The 20,903-nt window shown below is 40.6% G+C and overlaps 1 protein-coding gene across 1 annotated transcript in view; it reads right to left on the reverse strand.

Annotated features, from left to right (window-relative positions):
* The window catches only part of NETO2 (neuropilin and tolloid like 2), a 35,746-nt gene extending 15,055 nt beyond the window's left edge, over window positions 1–20,691 (reverse strand). Inside the window, exons 1-3 of the mRNA XM_075282072.1 lie at window positions 20,139–20,691; window positions 1,645–1,701; window positions 105–245 (exon numbers count right to left, since the gene is read on the reverse strand). Coding sequence (XP_075138173.1) covers window positions 105–245; window positions 1,645–1,701; window positions 20,139–20,172 — 232 coding nt within the window. The 5' untranslated portion in view covers window positions 20,173–20,691. The remainder of the gene's footprint in view (window positions 1–104; window positions 246–1,644; window positions 1,702–20,138) is intronic.
* Between the last annotated feature and the right edge of the window lie 212 nt (window positions 20,692–20,903).

Raw genomic sequence — 20,903 nt, forward strand, 5'->3', positions numbered from 1 at the left:
GGTGGTTGGTTGAATAGTTTTGCAAGCATAAATACAAGTATATCCATACTATATAATATGATGCAGAATGTAACAGTCACTGTGTCTGTTTGGAAGATACAAACCTTCTAAGATGTAGACACATTCCTTGTTAGGGGGGTAGATGTTTGGAAAGTTTGGGGATGCAAAATGTCCACCATTACTGGTTCGTACCCAGGTGCCACACTGAGTCACTGGGATGTGTTTGGCTCCTATGTTTTGTCCATCTGAAATATACAGAAATATAGTCTCAGAGCTCAATCTATAAGATATACACCCCAGTCACTAGATTATAATGGAGCTGAGATGGCTGTCACACATTGGTCTTGGTAGCCCAAAATTCCCTCTGTCATATAAGAAGACACAAGGATTATAAATGGCATATGGTAAATGGAGCCCTGTTACAGATTTTGTATTGGGGCACAAGAGCTTCAAGTGACTCAAACTGATCTCAGCCTGATGGCATGGAAGACGGCAGCGCGATCAGTGGATTTGAACCAGAGGATAGAGAACAATATATAGTCTTAGGCTGGGGCCCTAAAATATGGCCAAACTGTGACGGAAATGCTGCAGCAAAAAGCGCAGTGTTGTACAATCACTTCTAGGGAATCCCATCCCTATATTGCAGAAAAGTACGCACAGTGGAAATGTTGCGATTTCCAAAATCATGTCAATTATACCTAAAGAAATGCTGGATGTTTCCCTATGGGTATAATGGAAACAGAAAGTCCACAGAGTAAACCAGAATTTCTGTGAAAAGCACTGCAGGAAAAACCATGTTGCATTGCCACCACGGTTTTTCCCATGGCCTTTTTTTCTTGCTGTGGCCCACTACGTGAGGCCTTAGCCTAAAGCTCTATTGCCCGAATGATGTGTGAACTTAGACTAGACAGTCTATAGGTATGTTCACACAGCAGAATTTGCCACAGTTTTATGGAATCTCCCTCCCATTGTTTGAACTGTATACCTTTGTACGTGGCACGAATGACGCAGTGGAGGCGCTGCTGCAAAAACCATGGCATTTTACAGTCACTGCAAACTGGATAGGAGTTACAAGAATCACATTACAGAAAAATATGTGCAGAGGAATTGCTGCAATTTTCAAAACCATTGTGGTTTTGGAAATTGTACATGTCTATTATACCTATGGAAATGCTGGTGGCTTCCCTTTAGATATAATGGAAGCAGAAAGTCCACAGAGGAAACCTCTGTGGACTTTCCATGAAAAGTGCTTTTTCCTGCGGTCCGCTACGGGGGTCTTAGCCTTAGACAATATTAGTAAATCAGTTACAGTGTCTTTGAAGCAAAGATAGTAAAATATTGAAGGATTGGGACTCTCTGGCCCAACAAATGGTATGAAAAGGTCTATTTTAATTTTAGTAATGTTACCGTCCCTCCATATATGTAATCAGAGGTTGTTCACATTCTGTTCTGTAATACCCAGCCTTTCATTCTAGGCTTTTTCTCAGTAATCGCTGCTGCCTGGGCAACACTGAACAAGCCATTATTAGTCAAATCTAATCAGATCTCACATTATATGGCATAAGGTGAATGCACTCATAAAATGGCAAATCAATCTTGTGAAACAGCGTGTGGTCCCATATAGTGCAGTGGTTCCATCCTTACCTTGTGTGCGCTGCGCCACTGCAATCCCTTCCACCACCAGGATGGTAATCAGCAGCACTGTCAGGAGGGACAAGAGCAGGCAGGTGAGAAGTAATCACAGTCCAGCAGAAATTGGAAGAGATTTCAAGTGGTCCTGATGGTCGCTCATGACTGCACAGGAACCGGAGACCTCAATGACGTGGACACATGGCTCATTACAGTCTATCAGCGCACTCACAATCAATGTTCAGCTTTATTCCATCTTACTTACAGCAAACAGACATCTTAAAAGTGATGAGACCTGGCTACTCAAATATTTGGTACAGAATGTGTGATACTGTCTGCTGAGCTGGAGTATCCAAGCTCTTCATATGTGATACAATTATTGAGTTACTGTATGTAAAGGACATCTGGCTACAGAAAATCGGCTATGCTGTGCACTATTTAGTACCATTGTTAGATTGTTTTCTTCTGAAAAATTTTAATAAGTTACAGTTAAAAAAAAAAAAAAAAAAAGTCGGTATTGGATTAGTGACAGTACCTTCTAGGCGGCTTCTACACTTTCCAGGGATGCCTTTCTTATTCTGCATTGTTTCATTTTCATAAAAATTACTGTTTTAATCTTATGCAAGTTAGGAGAAATGGTGTGAGGGGCGTTTCTTGTCCTGCTGGGGTTTCACTCTCTGGTCTAGATATCCCTAACTGGCACCTAGCTCTTCTCCCTTTGCTTCCACTTTGTCATATTTTGTCAGGAGTTAGGGGCAGTTATCTAGGGCAGAGAGTGAAGCCCTAGCAGGAGAACAAATGTCCTTATATCCCTTTTCAACTAAGGAAGGAAGAAAATCCTGATTTTCATGAAAATAGAGCTGCAATGCAAAGTAAGAAATACTTCTTTGGAAAGTGTAGAAGCTCCCCTACAAGGTACTTCCATTAGTTTAATACCAATTTTCCTGCTGGCAGACTCCCTTTGTCTATCATGATGTTATGTGTGTTGAGCCGTATGTGTATATTGTAGTATTACTGCTCCATTCAGGTTTCAGCTATGGGATCGGGCTGATTCTTTTAGGATGTGGATGCACAATATTTTTTATAAACAACACTTATGTGGGGACTTAAGTGCCAGGCCCTGCATCACCCGTGGAGGTGGAGTTTGGTGATTCCTGCACTCATGTGGAGACTTGAGGCAACGGTGCTATGTCACCCACAGTGGCATCATCAGTAGCCATGTTGAACTAGGTTACCTAGGGCCCACTAGTAACATTCCTTCTGGATGCTCACAATACAGCTATAGGCAAATATTACCTGACACTCATTAACAAAATCTTAAAATGTCACCAACATAAATTTATTTTCATGTAGTATCCTGCTGCCTAGCCCTTGCATCTGCTTGTTTCTGTCCTGCGGCCCTGTCAATATTCTTCTGCCTGGCTCTAGCTTAGAACTAGAGCCCTCTTAGCTCTGTGAGCCAGGGATATGTGTCCACAGAGCAGAAAAATCTAGGCAGATGAGGGATTAGTGGGAACCCTACAGTGTGATTGAGAAGATGGGGCCCAGGGAGGAAGAAAACTGGTTGGCCTTACTCTCTACCTAGATATCATCTCAACTGCACAAAACAGAGTAGGAAAGAGGGAAGGGAAAACAAGCCCAAAATGACACTTCTTAATATCCAAGAGAAAAAGAAAAACTCACGACCCTTTGGAAGAGGAAACTGCCCGGACCTCCAAAAAATTCCTCCGACCTAGGAAATTATCCTTGTAGGAAAACTTTGCAAAAGAAAAGGAGAATCCAGCATCTTTCTTCTTGAGTAAAAACTTCTTCTTTATTAAGCAAACATATTTAAAAAAAAAATATATCCACAGGGATGATTGGATGAAGATGATTATACACATAGTAGTTGTTACCAAAAGCCAACGCGTTTCGAACTGTGCGTTATTCTTCGTAGCTACTAATAAGAGCGCATAGTTCGAAACGCGTCAGATTTTGGTCACATCTACTATGTGTATTATCATCTTCATCCAATCATCCCTGTGGATATATATTTTTTTAAATATGTTTACTTAATAAAGAAGAAGTTTTTATTCAAGAAGAAAGATGCTGGATTCTCCGCATCATCTCAACTGGCCCAGTTCCACAGTATATAAAGATAAACTAGGAAGTTTCTCAAAAAATCTACCCAGTATATTATACTCATGCATAGCCTGTATGAAGATTATCTGTATGAAGCAGTTATTGTACTGTTACCAACCAGTCTGAGTCTGATCAGAAGCCTTGGCAGGAGTCCATTTCTGCCAGGAGAGTTCAGAACAGAGTACGGGCCTAGGGAAGAGATTCAGACCTAGTAGATCATAGGGATAACTGGGTGAAGGTAGAAGGAGCAGAGCGCTGGGAAGTGATATCCCAGTGAGAATATTCTGCGATGAAGGATTCCCATCCCTTGATTAGATGGCCAGTACCAGAGTGAATACAGCCAGAAACCTATAGCTCGAACCTGCCTGCTGTTTTGCAAATTGTTAATGCAGGAACCTCTCTGTACTAGAGAAGAAATGTAAGTAAAAGGGACTGCCTTATATCTTTACATATCTCTGCCTTGTAATAAATGAATCCAATGAGTTTCAAATAATGTATTACTGCTCAGAAAATATATAGTGAGCCCTATTCCTGAGGTTTACAATCACTCCACCCAGGTTCTATATAAAGAGGCCATGTCTATTTACAATGGAAATAAATGTTGGTTTTATTGACCACTTTTAACTGTTTATTTAGAGCTGGAGACAATTTCAGGATTCCATTCATTAAATTAATTGATATTGATTTGAAATGTTTCTGTCCAGTTGCTTATAGGATTGCAATCATTTTTAGATGTTTTATGGACTTTTAGCAATTTCTCAAGGGTCTGAGATAAATCAAGTGTAAAAGCTTCAGGCTTGGTCAAGTAAAGACCAGAGAAATTATGGCCAAGGCAATTTCACGGTAAGATTCCAATGTGTATTCAGCATTCTGTGGGATCGTTAGTTAATTGTAGTGTATTTTAATCGTTACAGTGTCGTTTTACCGGAGGTTGATTTAAGGTGGAAACCAGTTGGAGAATGCTGATGCCACCACCTCCGCTGCCAGTGTATGTCCATATATGACCAGCTTCTCTGAATTCTGCCTTTATTTTGATTAATCTGACCAGGAAATGCTTTGGATTTTGTGGGTAACTGTACATGGTTTAGAGACACTGGTGTGAATTTATTATGGTAGTCTGAATTCTCGTGTGCAATGTTGTACCTAATTTTAGGCCATTTTCAGACTACAGCTGCTTTAGCTTAACAAGCTTATATAAAAGGGTTTGGACTTAATGTTTATCTCAATTGGAGCAAAATTGTGGAATAAAATTCTGGTACAAAGTATAGACTTATGCACACATGTATTTATATGTTATGTTCTGCCCGTTTTTTCCATGGATAGAATATTGAGTCATCTAAGTACATGGGGCAATAACACATCCATTTTTATACATGGGTCGATTTGTCTGTTCCATTTTTTAAACAGCATGTCCTATTCTTGCCTGGTTTTCAGAAAAAACTTTAAAATGTGAGAGATCAGAGAAAAACTGACAAAATTCAGAGGTTAAACACAGATACACAGTTGTAATATAGAAGTTTAGAAAACGATAGGTATATGAGCCCTTGGGCCGGGTTTCATACAGGGTTTTTTGGTCCGGACTTTGACGTGGAATCCACGTCAAAATCCAGCTCAAAAAACTGCCTCCCATTGAATTCAATGATTTCCTTTTTCTGTGAGCGGTTTGTTCCCGCTTGCAGAAAAAGAAGCGACATGCCCTTTCTTGATGCTGATTCCACAGCGTGACCACTCTCTCCCGACTAGGCCGATTCATTTGGGCTTAAACCGGAGCAGTATGCTGTGACTGGATGCCGGAAAACTCAGTGTACACTGCATCGGCATCCAGTGGTGGCTGGGAGAGGTTTTTTTGGACCAGATTCTGAGGCGGCTTCTCGCTTCAAAATCCGGTCCAAAAAACCTTGTGTGAACCCAGCCTCAAGCAGACAAGCAAGGTGCGTGCAACTGCACTTTTACCTGCATTTCCAATATGTAAAAGAATGATTTATTTGAAAATATTAAAAAACATTGATACAACACAATACAAAAGACATAAACATATACATATAAGGGGACCAATGCTACCTTTCAAAGAACATACGTGGTAGTTGAAAAAATGTGTAAATATATAACAAAAATGTAATCCAGCAATAAAGTATGGTGATAAATGATAGCCTTTAGCAGAGAAATCAACATAAGTGAGTGTTTATATGTAGTGAAGTCATAGTGACAGCTTTCATATGGGAGTGGATATAGTTAGCTCTGCATAAGGACAAGTGTAAAAAAATACTGTAGATGCTGGAAAACAGTGCAGTAAATGAAGTCAGATCATGAGGGATAGTACATACCACGATAAGAACGCGCCCCGACACGCGTTTCGCGCGTTCCGACGAAGTCTACGGCGAAACGCGCGTCGGGTCGCATTCTTATCGTGGTATGTACTATCCCTCATGATCTGACTTCATTTACTGCACTGTTTTCCAGCATCTACAGTATTTTTTACACTTGTCCTTATGCAGAGCTAACTATATCCACTCCCATATGAAAGCTGTCACTATGACTTCACTACATATAAACACTCACTTATGTTGATTTCTCTGCTAAAGGCTATCATTTATCACCATACTTTTTTGCTGGACTACATTTTTGTTATATATTTACACATTTTTTCAACTACCACGTATGTTCTTTGACAGGTAGCATTGGTCCCCTTAAATGTATATGTTTATGTCTTTTGTATTGTGTTGTATGAATGTTTTTTAATATTTTCAAATAAATCATTCTTTTACATATGATTCCATTGTCCATGTTCTCGATATATTTTTTTGGATTATCATCTAAAATTTGTTTGCCTTTAGTTGTTTTTTTGTATTTTTCCTGCATTTCTAATAGTGGCAGCTGGGTGGGATCTTATAAATAATCAGGCATTTTCCCTGCAGCAAATACTGTAGTAGTGTAGTATTAGTCCTTATTCACACATCTGCATATCACATATGTATGTGTTTTTTCATTTTTTTTTAGTATTTCATATGGATTGTAGGTAGCATGTCTTTTTCTTCAATCATGGTGCTGGATAATGTATGCATGACACCAAAGAAAGTATATAGCTACTGCCAAGTATAGGAAATAGGACTAAAAAAAAAAAAAGAAAAAAAAGTTGATCAGCTTTTCGCAGACAGGAAAAGCAGATCAACCACGAACAGCACACCTCCTACAAATCATAAGAATGGGATACAGTCTATGAATAGTATTTATTTAGATGAAAGGCTATTCTGGCTCATAGAAGGATGATGTCCATATGCACTAGTACGACATTCAAATGGATAGTTTCTCATAAAACAGGCACTTTAGGCTAAGGCCCTACGGGACGTCCCGCGGGAATAAAGCGCTGTGGGAAAAACCACGGCTGGAACACATAGCGGTTCTTCCCACAGTGCTTTAAAAAGAAAGTTCACAGAGTTTTCCTTCACGGACTTTCTGTTACAATTATATCTATGGTGAAACTGACGGCATTTCCGAAGATATGATTGAAATGCTGCGATTTCCAAAACTCTGCCAGTTTTGGAAATAGCGGCGTGTCCGCATCACGGTTTTTACAGCAAAGTGGGCGTGGAATTCACTTGAATCCCATCCACTTTGCCTGTACTATAAAACACTGATTTTTCCTGCAGCATTTCCACCACGGGCGTTTCCAGCCCATGGGCCCCGGCCTTAGATTGTCTGGCACTGCTGAGACTCCTTCAACTTTCTGTTTTAGCCTATGAACTCCCACCAACATATATCTCTGATAAAATACTCTGTGCTGCTGCAATAAACTTTGGACAAATAGGTGTACACAGAACTGCAGGATTGGGCTAAACAGGGTTTGACTGTATTCTGTTCGAAGTTTTCACAGATTTTTATTGTGACAAAGGTGAAGAAATAGTTCACGTAAGGTGGTGCAGACGCACATCCTGAACAGTGGATCATTGTACAGGGAACAGTTAAGCCCCTGTCCAGACTGCACCACTGTGTGGAGAAAGATAACAGTATTACTATAGTTGGTGCGGGTTATAGCTTTGGTTCTGGAACTTTCTGGAAGCTGTACTACATGATGAATTTTTAGAGGCAGAACAAAGGTTCACCCATAAGTCGCACTGTGGGAGAAGTTCTTTCTTTTACTCTCCCATGGTATGAGATCCTCATGACAGTCTACTCAAGGAGGCAAATGGCTCAGTATTTAAAGACCCGTGTCCCCATACTTTAAGTCCAGACCCGAACATGGTGGAAACACTGCGGAAAAAGAAAACGCAGTGTTTTACAGTCACAGCAAAGTGGATGGCATTCTAGCAAATCCAAATCCCACTTTGTGGAAAAACATATGGTGCAGACACACAACGATTTCCAAGACCGTCGCAGTTTTGGAAATTGAAGCATGTTAATCATATCCACGAAAACGCAGGCAGTTTTCCCTATAGATATAATTGAAGCAGAAAGTTTACAGAGTAAACCTCTACGAACTTTCTGTGCAGCACTTTTTTGCTGCGAGACGCCACCTGGGCCTTCGCCTATAGAGGGAGATAGCTTGAGGCGTGTTGCTTGTGCATTTTCTCCACAGGTGGAAGACTCCAGGCAAGGTGATGTAGGGTGAGATCTGGGCAGCGGCTTTGTAAAGCCCAGACACAGAAGAGCCACAATATGGGCCTGTTCACACAGAGTAAACGCGTGTGTATTTTGGCAAAATACACGTGTAAAAAATACATGTGTAAAAGTAAGACTCCCATTGACTTCAATGACATTTTACACGCGTATTTTGACGTGTATTTTTACACGTGTAAAAAAAATGTGATTGAAGTCAATGGAAGCCTTATTTTTACACGTGCATTTTGCCAAAATACTCGTTAAAATAAGTTTACTCCGTGTGAACGGGCCCTAAGAGTGGCTCTGCTGAGCACCATCTTTCCAACCCCCCAGTACTGGCAATATTTCCCCGTCGGTCCCTGTTTACAGGCAGACCGTTCACCACCAGTCATATATCTATTAAGTTTGTTGGCTTAGCTGAGATCTACAGCTGTGGTCTTCAGCCTATGACTCTCCAGATGTTGTGAAACCATAACTCTCATTATGCAGGGAGTTGTAGGTTTACAACAGCAAGAGGGCCACTAATGGGAAGCCACTGACCTAAATGGAAGAGCTGGTTCCTATTAAATACTGCAGATTTTTGTGTGTCAATCTCCTGCAGGAGAGGGGAGGGTTAATTCGCCACGCTGAGCTTTGTCTCAGGCAGGGTCTCATTGATTTCTGCCCTCAGTGATTAGAATTAGTCTTCATTTATTTTATTAAACACAGGAGCAGGTTAAATGCCAGTCTATTTTTCATGGAAAAACAAATTTGGAAAGACCATTGAAGAGGCCGTGATGTGCAGAGGAAATGTCACCAAGTCATTCACTAAATAAGCAATGGATGATGGAGTGCATTATGAAATACATTGGCTGCACAGGGAAGCGACATTAGATGGGCTGCAGCGATGATTCTGTATTTATTTAAGCATGTCCATATGCCTGACTGGACCTGCGCACCCACAGAGCACAGGATTCACCTCAGAGGACTTTTAGCTATAGCTCGGGTTTACAGAGTTGGCCAAATCATGAAAATGATATAAGGAATTAGTAATGGGGTTTCCCCAATATAGGTGTATCATGGGCTTATAATGACAAAGTTTGATCTATTCATTTCATGACATCCAGTTGATCAACCTAGATTCCCTGCCTAGGGCTAGTATTCATCATTAGCCTCTCATTGTATGGACATGTATTCGAAAGATTCGAATTTGGCTGAAATGGAAAGTTTCCATTTATATCCAGCATCAGACTCTATTTCTAGTTCTATCTCTCTTTGCTTATTCCCACTCCTCTTTCCTTTCTCCAGGCTTCTATACATACCGTATGTGTAACCTGAGTCAAATTACCGTAGTTATATCAGTCCATATCCAGGGGAACATAGCTTTTGAGCAGAGGGAGGGGGAACAGATGAACAGCCTGGTTAGACCAGAAAGAGTGTTTTTCTCTCTGACAAGATATATTACAAAGTTTCTTAGAACTGCCTATGCTATTCATTTATACAATGGTAGGCTGAGCTCCATGCAGGAGAACAAATCCCACCCCATGTATGAGACCTTGATGGCACTTAGCAGCACTGTAAGTGACCGTCTGCTTCACCCCAAGTGTGAGAAGGAGCGCTCGCTATCGCAAGTCCTTCCTTCCAACTGCGACCAGGCTGTATAATCTACATCAGTCCAAGCGAAGATCACTCCACACAGAGAACTAATGATTATGACTATGAAGTCTTCCTTGGTGATCTTCAGTAGTTGATACCCTTTTAATGGCTAACTCATAATGATGACAAATGGCTAACGTTTCGAAGCGCAAAGGCTCCTTTGTCAAAGCAAATTTAAAAACATTTTTGAAGGATGTATATAACACAAAGGGTGTTAGATTTCAGGAGGAGAGGGGGGGGGGGTTTGTTAGCAGTTGGTGAGACAATGTAAGCAATTGTCTCACCAACTACTAACAACCCCCCCCCCCTCCTCCTGAAATCTAACACCCTTTGTGCCTGCTCTGTATATATATATATATATATATATATATATATATATATATGCATCCTTCAAAAATGTTTTTAAATTTGCTTTGACAAAGGAGCCTTTGCGCTTCCGAAACGTTAGCCATTTGTCATCATTATGAGTTAGCCATTAAAAAGGTATCAACTACTGAAGATCACCAAGTTTTCGTGTTTTTTTATATTTCCAACCCAGTGGCTAACACGGTACAACAACGAACATTTTCCTTTTACCATATGAAGTCTTCCTTCTTTCTTCTTCTGTTCCTTAGCTGCTATGGACTCCTAGTATATCTTCTCTTCTCAGCATATGTGTGCCTACGTCTGTAATATATTACTGTGTATTATCCTCTATCTGTATTACTATGCTGCTGTAACATAATGAAATTTCCTCACTGTGGGACTATTAAAGGATTATCTTATCTTATCTTAAGTTCACATTTGGAGTGTCCGTTGGAGACTCTGCTGGAGAAACCCCCAAAAATCAGAGGAGAGAAAAGTCCTGCAAGGAGGACTTTTTTCGCCGCTGGTTTTAGTTTCGAAACAAACACACCTGACTGACACCCAGTGGACCTAATTATAGTCAATGGGGTCCGCTGGTGTCCGTGTGTAGTGGTCCAGCTCTCTATTGTTCAGGTCCCCTGGTGGACCCAAACGACAACGAGACTGGCACAGATGTAAACCTAGCCTTAGTTGAAACAACAGTGTCTATTTATATTTCATGGAATTTGGAACTTTTAGAAAATAACTTAATATAAATTAATATTATTTTTGGTTAACAATCATCAAAACTTTGTGTATTAAATAATGGATGGCACACAGATGCCATGATTTTCAGGAATCCATAGACTTCATTGGCCTGTCTGCGCTGCAAAAACAGATGAAAGTAGCGCATATCTCTGTTTTAAATCTATAGGACTATTGTGCTGTCTATGATTCACAAATGTGTGAATAAGTCCTTAAAGTGTACCTCGAATTATAAAATCACTTTTCATAAATGAACAATACATGTGAATATAAGAAACTTTGTAGTATATCTATATATAAACATGGATATGCTTCCTCCTTCACTTATTAGTCTTCTGTCCTCTTCCTTATCTTCACTTAGACTAATTATTTATATAGAATCTGTCTCTGTACTCCCACACGTTAGTCTATGGAGAGGCGAAGGAGGAAGCGGTTAATAGATTTTGTGTCTCATTCTGTGCTGTGGTAAAATATAACAATGTCAAAAGAGCTCTCTCTCATACAGTGTAGCAGAGTGTCTTTTCCAGTAGGCTCCTCCTTCCCTCCCCTTTCCATAGACTTCTATGTAAACAGCAATTCAACCTGATAAATTGTGAAATGAACATATTTCTTTATAAAGATATGTTACAAAGTTTCTTATAATCACCTGTACAATTCATTTATGTTTTATAATTGGAGGTACACTTTAATAAAGCATCTGTAATTCCAAAAACTGCACGACCTTTCATTCATTTCTCAGTTTGTCACCTGAGAACTCTGGGCAGAATTCCTATTTCTGCTTATAAGTTTGGTGTTTAATAATTTTAGAAACAATTATGGCAGTTTAATGGAAATTAATGATGCTGCTTTACTTCTGAACATTTAATTGGATTCAAGCTTTCAATCAATGGAAATTAAAAAATACAATTTAAAGCAAGGTCCTGATATAAAACCAGTAATTATAATCCCTGATCGAGTTACAGGAATCAACGGTACAAATTATATTATTACAGGCTTTTTATGCAGATGGAAAATTACGGTATTAATTACTGTGTAGTCTTCTACCAGCTCCAACTTACAAGAACTTTTTTTTATATTTCACAGTTTAAATGGTGAGTTCCTTTCATACATCTTCACTGATAATAGGCAACATCATGTCAGATCCTATAGTCACATCCAGAGCTGCTGTTTTGCTATACTTTACCAGAGCTTAGATGTAGTTAAACAGGCTACGCCTCACACTGAAGAGTAGATAAACAGAAACTATGGAAGCCACACTGTGGTAGGGGGTATGAAGAAAGTAACACGTTTTGAACATAAGAAGCAACTTACACAGTATGATATATAATAAAATACTGAATTGCTTACACCTTATTAGGGACTTGCCTTTCTCACATTGGCATATTATAATCATAAAAGTGCATCTTAAAGGAATACCAGCTTTACAGTTCTTATCTCCATTTGATGTGCAGGTAAATGCAATATACAGCATTGTTTCCTGTTATCAACCATTTCAGGTGGAAGAGAAGCTGACTATAGTCAATCTACAGTAAAAAGATCCTCTTACAAGGTTACCTACAGTCAGACACATAACTTGAAGCTTCTGTGCCTTAATGCAAAATCCATATCTCTCAACCTTCCTGGATTCTGCGGGACAGTCCCGGATTGTAGGTCCTGTCCCGTGGTCCGGGTCGGCGGGAAGTATATCCCGGATTCAACTCCTCTGTGTCCGGAGAGGACACAGATGAATTGAATACAGTGACAAATCAGGAGCCATCCGAAGACATCGCTTGCTTCACCACTGTTCCCCTCCCTATGCTCCAGTGCTGGGAGCTGTAGACACGATGTGATGATGTACTACAGCTCCCTGTACACTCCAGGAGAAGAGACAGAGCAGCAGAGGAGTGAGGAGAGATAAGTATCAGTGACTTCATTATGTTAAACTTTGGGGGGTACATTAGATTGGGGAGAGATAAAGTGGGACATTAAACTTGTGGCAGATAAATGGGAGCTACTAAGCTGGGGCTAGATGAAGGGGGGTAATTAAAATAGGGTCAGATGAAGGGGGACATTAAGCTGGTGGCAGATGTAGGGGAGCAATTAAACTAGGGGCAGATAGAAGGGGCAAAATTAAATTGGTGGCAGATGAAGTGGGGACATTAAATTGGTGGCAGATGAAGGGGGACATTAAACTAATGGAAAATGAAGAAGGAGAGATTAAACTGTGGACAGATGGAGAAGTGGAAATTAAACTGGGGGGACAGATTCAAGGTGATATGAATCTGGAGGAGGACATTAAATCATGGGAGTAGTTGAAGGGGGATATGTCTGCCTCTAGTTGCCCCCAGTTTAATGTCCCTCTCTTTTTGCCCCAGTTTAAACTGGGGCACCAGGAGAGGGACTTCATACTGTGGTGCAATTGGAGGGGGAACATTATAATGTGGGGTTATATAATATTAGGGTGACTGTAGGAGCATTATACTGTGTGGGGGCACAAAGAAAAATTGGTGAGAATGGGCGGAGTCAATGTAGAAGCGTGTGGAGCTAAATTTGCTATGGCACGTATAGTGCACCACACATTTTGTCCCTCTTTCTGTCCTTTGAAAGATGGGAGGTATGAAAATCTGTAACGAAGCCCCTTCCTAATTTGTGCTACTATCAATAGTAGTATATTGTACGTGTCAGAGAGACATTTAGAACCATCTGAGTCCAGGGCCTTAGAGCAACAACTACTCCTGCACATCCTATAGCTATGACCCGGTCTGAACAGGGTCACTTATTTGATTACCAGCACAACCTCAAGAAATAGCAGACTGGATTACAATATCTCCTGTACCAGCTGAAAGATGCATTGTTTTTTCCTGTGTCATGCTAGATAAAGGAGCCTACATACACAATGGTTAATTCCATTCCCAAGTATCCAAGGAACTCAAGGCCTTGCATTTGGCCACAGAAAGTTGTCTAGATGTCTGGACAAAGGCGGTATTCTTATTCATGGATACACTGTGACACAGCCTGTTCATTATTGGGACTTCTGAGTCCTATCTCTGAAACTTAAATGGGTAGTCCAACATGTGAAGAAGGTGAACTATGTGATCTCTGTTTGCAGTCTATGGATTGTTTGTGTATCTCTTACAATTGCTTGTTTCTTTTAAATAGACTACAAGTTGCTGAGGGACTGCTCGGGTGCTATTTAGTTATAATATATATATATATATATATATATATATATATATATATATATATATATGTGTTGTTGCACTGTAATACGGTACCCTTTGAGTGTGGAGCCTATAACTAACAAAGAAATGAGTCTACTGAGTGATGATTAAGGTACAGAGGACCGGCTAGAGACTTGTGCTAGCTCTGACACAATGTGTGGTGATGTCAATACCCTGTGCCACTTAATGTCACAAAGGTCCATATAAAGCAGATTTTTAGCAATAAAGAGTGTGCTAGAGTTGTGGGAATGGTCAGCCTGATATGGGAACATAGGTTTTAGCACAGTACCACTGTCCGGACCTGAGTGTGAATGTTGTTAGGTTCTGTTAAAAATTAAGGAGGTTTGATTTCTGTATGGACTAGTGAGATAGCTACAGTGTGGTATGGTGGCCCCATAGGCCTGAGATGTGGTCTGGTGACACAGTGCTGAACTAGGCTCAAGTGACTAGAGAAGACAGTGTGAGAATCACAGCCACAATGTCTGGGTGAGTTGGTAACTAAAGAGTAGACCGCACTATGATCGGAGTGTCCTTTAGTGAAATTGTCTTATTTTGAAAGGAAATGTATGATATACTTTTACTCTACATCGAGCTGACGAGATGCAAGTACATCGAAACGGCCGTCCTCGGTTGAGAGACTATACCTGGTAATAATCCCAGCGTCATTGCAAAACAAAGGCCTCTTGGAAGGTCGAGCATGATGCTAAAGGGAGCAAACCTTTATTGGGTTATTTCACTGAAATTCTGTCTTCCTAATTACATCAGGGAAGACAGGCTTGCACATTCCAGTGAGCGCACTCTATTGGTTTGCAACACTGAGGCAGCAGCTGACTTCCTAATTACATCATGGAAGACAGATTTACATATTCTTCCCATGATACTTTTTAGATGGAATCATAGAGACTGAGGGAACAGTAATGGAGAGATAGAGCCCTTGAGAGCAAACCCTGTGAGAGAAAGATTATTGAGAGCTTAGTATGAAGTTAGTGAGAGCTTAGTGTGAAGAAACACAGTCTGAGGTATTAGGAAAGGGGCATGAGCAGGACGGAAACCTTATTTTATGTACTGCGTTATGCAACATTAAGGCCCGGTTCACATCTGCGTTTGGGTTTTCGTTCGGGGAGTCCTCTTGGCGACTCCTCAAATGGAAACCTATACGCATAGAAAAGTGGTTACCTGGGAAAACACGAGGACCGGGGTCCATGTGGTTTCCATTTGGTTTCCGCACAGAACTCTGAGAAAGGTGCTGCTTGCAGTACTTTTCTCTCCGCATGTTTCTTGCCGAAACAACACAGACCCCATTTTAGTCTATGGGGTCTGCTTGTTTTATGAGGTAACCGCTTTTCAATGTGTATAAGTTTCCATTCAGGGGGTCCCCAAGCGTTCTTCCCGAACGGAAACCCGAACACTGATGTGAACCGGGCCTAAGGTGGATAGAACTGATAGCAGGAAGGCTACTCTACACAGGAGCATGTCTACTATAGATGGCATGTAAAGATAGAAGCCTGGATCCTAGTGACTGAGAGGGCGCCTCTGCCACACAACAAGACACCAGTATTATAAATGGTAGAAGGTGGCTAGGAATCTTTAAACAGATTTTGTATTGGGGTCCAAGAGCCCCCAGTACATATGTTGTATATTTACATTAATAACCTTCACAAGAACTACACAAGTTTCTACAGTCTTATCTGGTGACAACAGAGAGATTGTCTCCACCCCTCGCCTGAAACTAGTAACTCTGAATAGTAATGTTGTCCTGGCCTGTAGCAATATATGAATTATTGAACATCATCTCCATCCAAAATATGTCTCTAGCTACTCTGCTTCCAATGATTCTTGACAAGAGATACTCCTCGTTACAGTGCTGGAATATAGAAAATGTAATATATGTGTTTACTTGTGTCCATTTATGAGACCATTACATGCTGAATTATATATCTACAGGAAAGTTCAGTTGTTTTGCAAATACATTGAATTACTAATCCATAGTTACACCATCCCCTGCATATTCAGTGTCTGCACAAAGTTTGTATTCTGGTGCTTTTACACCAGGAACTGATACACTTACCCCATGAAGGAAAATCCCGTCATTATTTATGTCCAGCAAAAGGAGATGTCAGTCAGCAAGCTTGCTGACAATTTTAATCCGCAACCAGCTTTAGAGAGAAACCTACCACATGGAGAATGCAGGCCATGCAAGAAGCACCTTTTATAGCAGGCGGAAGAGTATAACCTGCAACTTATTGATTCAATTCCAGGCTATTTCTATGCTTAGGTGGTCAGAGGGTGGACTAAACTATTTCTCTAGGTCTCCTCAGACAGTAAATGTTGTCAGTCACAGATATGACCGCCTCTTTGTCTACTAAACATAAAAAAAGCCGAGATTTCAATTAGAAGTTATCTTTTCCTACAATACTATGTATCAATCTACTCGGTTCATCCTGCTCTATAAAATACTGTTGGTAGATTATGCAACGTCATAGTCAGTCAATGTCCCCCAAACTTTAAGGAAAGGATACCATAAGTGATATTCAAGTTGTTTCATGTAGATTGTCTCTGATAAAGAGTAAAATGGCGGTCAGCCGTTAGACTGAAATCACAAATACAGTTTTTCATGCAGATTTTTCAGCCAAAGCCAAAACTAGATCTAACAATAAGGAAAACTTCTTCAGTTGTATTTTCCATTCCTTCCACTTTTGGTTTTAGCTCAAAAAATTGCTACAAAAACTGCATGTGAGATTCCAGCCTTAGGTATAGTTTGAGCATTAAAGTCTGCGATGATCTGGCTCATTAATCCAAGAGCCAGAATAAATCCATCCTACTTCGTCCAGCCAAGTGAATGGAAAAATCACACGTTTTCGCTGTTGCTCAGCCCTTGGTTCAAGCAGAAGGGGCTATAGGAGCGGGATTAGAATTTAGAATTGACCAGATGCTGTGAAGACACTTTTGGACTTTGTGCATTAAAGCAGATGGATAGCGGTGGTATAGAGATTTGCACAGTAGCACTTTTCATTTGGAAAGGAACTGTAAATTCACCTGTGCTTGGATACTGAGGTTCTGCATTGTGAGCAGTTCCCTAATGTCCTTCTACACGTTCCCTTAAAGGGGTATTCCTAGTAATAAGCTAAAACATCCTGTGGTGGGAAAACCTTAGGAAGAAATAGGGGAAGGGTTACTAGAAGAGAGCAACAGCTAGCAATTCATACATTGTTCTTCCTTGACTACTATTAGCAGAATATGGGTGACATTAATGGCAGTTAGTACTCTACAAAGTAAATGCGGAGGCCATGTCACAATAGCTGTGCTGCTAGCCTACACTGTCTGAATTTCTTCTGCTTCTAAAGGAGCCGATAAGGGTAACAAAGGTATATTAAATGCGCATAATGCAATTTCCTAATATAGAAGCATAGATTTACCATAGATATACCTAGTCAAGCATTAGGTGCTATACCGGAGACTTTCTAGCTCTAAATAGCAAAACAGGTCCCAGCATACTGGGAGTTGTAGCTTTGCTATAGTCCTAGATCCTAGATCACTGAAGCTATAAGAATTCTTCAATGTGTGGGTGTCTGCCTATATGAATACTACAACCTGTAGACAAACATGACATTACATGACTGTGTCTTTGATAGTATAACATCATGTCAGATGTGCAGCAGATGATATTTCTCACATGTTCTACAGATATCACGATCCCCATCTCTAGAGATTATTAAATTATTCTTCTATCTAGGGATTTGCAGAGAGCAGTCATGTTCCTGCTGGCTTGGAAAAGACCTATACAAGTATTTCACTGCTGAGGTGATCGATATACTTACTCCTATAGATATGTATCCATATGTAAGTGTATAGCTGACAGCACTCGCTCATGTTTATAAACTTCACCATGGCACTGACCAACCGTTTACACTACAACCATTAAAGAAGCCATTTATAGATTAATTTCTCTGATTTTGATGTTCTGCTTGGAAGGTGAATCCTGCATTTACCGGTATTTGAAATTTACATTTATCATAAAAAGCGATAAAATCATGTTTGACGGTTCCTTCTTTCTTAGCAGTAACAATCTTTCATTGAGGAGACATAATACCATAAAGCTTCCTCTCTCTCTAAGCTCCTCTTTGAAGACCTCATTTTAATGTACATTTTTCCAGCTCAAGAGAAGATGAACAATTCATTGGCCTGAAAACTCTAAATTCAGGAATATATTTCTGTCTTTTTGTCCAAGCTATATGAGATGAGGGTACCACACCAAGGGACATGTATTGGACAAGGGAGTGAGGTTATAACATGGCTACGGCAAAGATCATCCAAATAACTGGCATATCTAAAGTGCCAAGAAGATGAATTCAGGCTAAGGAAATCTTGTTCTATTGGTTGAGGTTTTTTTTTTTTTTGGAAATCTTTTAACACTGTCCAGCATTGACTGTATTCTAAAGGTTGGAATCTCTCCAAGATACTGGACATGTGCCAAATGGTACCACCATCACTGTCTAGTGTACCCCTATGCTGGCTGTTATAAAGCAACAAAATCCTGCATGGCCTGGCAGATAATTCTGCTGGTGCACGCTGGAATTTGTAGTTCCATGAGACTAAACAACAGCAGACTTCCTATTGGTATATGAGGGTCAACTTAGTAAGATGTATTATATTATGAGATGATATAAACATGTACTCACGTCTTTATCATTGCTGTACCTGAAGTATAAGACAAACTGAGTGGAATACTGTGTGTTTCTAAAGAGGTCTATAACATTGGGGAGAAACCTCATATTCATGATCCCACATCTTAAACCAGTGAAAGATGGAAGATGAATATCCCAGGAAAGAATGGATACAATGTATTACCCTAAGAGTTCTTGAACTGTTTACATACGATATGGAGCCTATAAATGCAGCAGCTGCTAAACAGACACTGGCTTGTTTCTCATAAGATGGCCCTGGATACTAGAAAATTTTATTGTTTTAAAACCTCCGTAGTGATATTAGAAAATGTCTACCTAATCTTTAGTGCCAAGATCTATATAACATTTCATAACCACACTTCTGCAATTCCGTTCACAGTAATGTTGCAGTCCCAGTGAGAGACCAGGGTCCTAGCAGAACACTCAACCTATTAAATTCGATATACCCTATATTCAGGAGGTTCTGGTCAGCAAATCAATTCCAAGCAAGTCCAGTTAGTTAGAAGACACAATGACTAAAACACTCCTGGTAAACCAATGTGACTAATAACTTAGTGAAACGCTGTCAGTAACCCATTACCTAAGAGGTATCAGAGACAAAGTCCATAGGTACCAGGCTTAATTCACTGTATATCATCCAAAATGGAAAACTTCTCCAAATAATGGATTATAGCGGGTAATAGGTATAATCAGATAACTAACATTTGGGTATATTTGTGCATATTAAGAGTATACATTATTATTTGTCACAAGTCAATGCTCACTATAAGATGTTTATAAAAAAAAATCTACTCCATAAAACTCTTCAGGCAAAATGTAGAGTTAACAACCTCTCCACTAGAGGGCAGTCTAAGACCAACAGTCAGCATTGCATTATAGCTTGTTGACAAGGGAGCTGTAATAGAGGAATATGGAATACACAGGGGTATATACCTCTCAGATCAGTGCAACCCCATCAGAGCAGGCATGGTGATACTGTGTCATTGTCCATGGCCAGCCAAGCATGCATTCAGGGTAGTTGTGGTGGGCATTGTGATGGATACAGCCAGGGTTAGGTGATACGCTATACACTAACTTGTAAAGCGTTATCCATGACAGTCTACAGCATTCTCATATAATAAACCTCTTTACATATTAGTGGGGGGCATTATAGGGACCTCCATATTGACCCCTTGGGTCTTACCTTCTAAGATGAAGTAGACTTTCTCCAGGATCATGATGCTGATGAGGAAGATGAGGATTAATCCTGAATACTGATGAAGCTTGGAGATGTGTGAAGTGACTGGTCACAAATCCGAATTGAGAAGTCTTCCCATCACACAGGATGCCACTGTTGGGGAATCCACAGCAGACAGAGGAGATAGAGGTCAGGATCTTTATAGGATGTGTGTCAGATCCTTCAGCATGCCACAACCCTGAAGTGAGCCTCACTGCCCCTGGAAACTTGGTCCCTTGGGCAGGCTGGGGGTCTGTGCTGGGCTTCTCGCCCTGGCAGCAGCAATACACAAGGCTGCCCAGCAGCTCCCCAATCCATCAGGATCCCCTTCCTTCCCTTTTCCTTTCCACCCCCAAAAGTAGCTGTTGTCAGGGGTCTCAGCTGTACCCTGGGGATTGATGCAGGGGCTCCATGCTGCCAGAGAGGAAGGGAGATGATGGGAAGGTGGGCAGGAGCTGGGTACACGAGCTCAGCAGGGTGGGCTCACAGCTCAAATGAAGAGTTGCCAACAATGAGGCTTATTTAGGATGAGGCTGAATGAGGAGCCAGTGCGCATGTGTCATCCCAACTCTCCATCCTACATAGAGAGCTCTCCCCTGTCTGTGTGTCTGTCTGTGCCTCCTGCCCACCTCCAGGGTCCACACCGGAGACTGGCGTGTACCTGAGCTTCCACCCCATGGCATCATATGATGTATATAGACATGTGAAGACTATATGGGGCTAACATCCTTC

Source organism: Leptodactylus fuscus, chromosome 7, assembly GCF_031893055.1.
Source record: "Leptodactylus fuscus isolate aLepFus1 chromosome 7, aLepFus1.hap2, whole genome shotgun sequence".
In the NCBI taxonomy this organism is placed as follows: Eukaryota; Metazoa; Chordata; class Amphibia; order Anura; family Leptodactylidae; genus Leptodactylus; species Leptodactylus fuscus.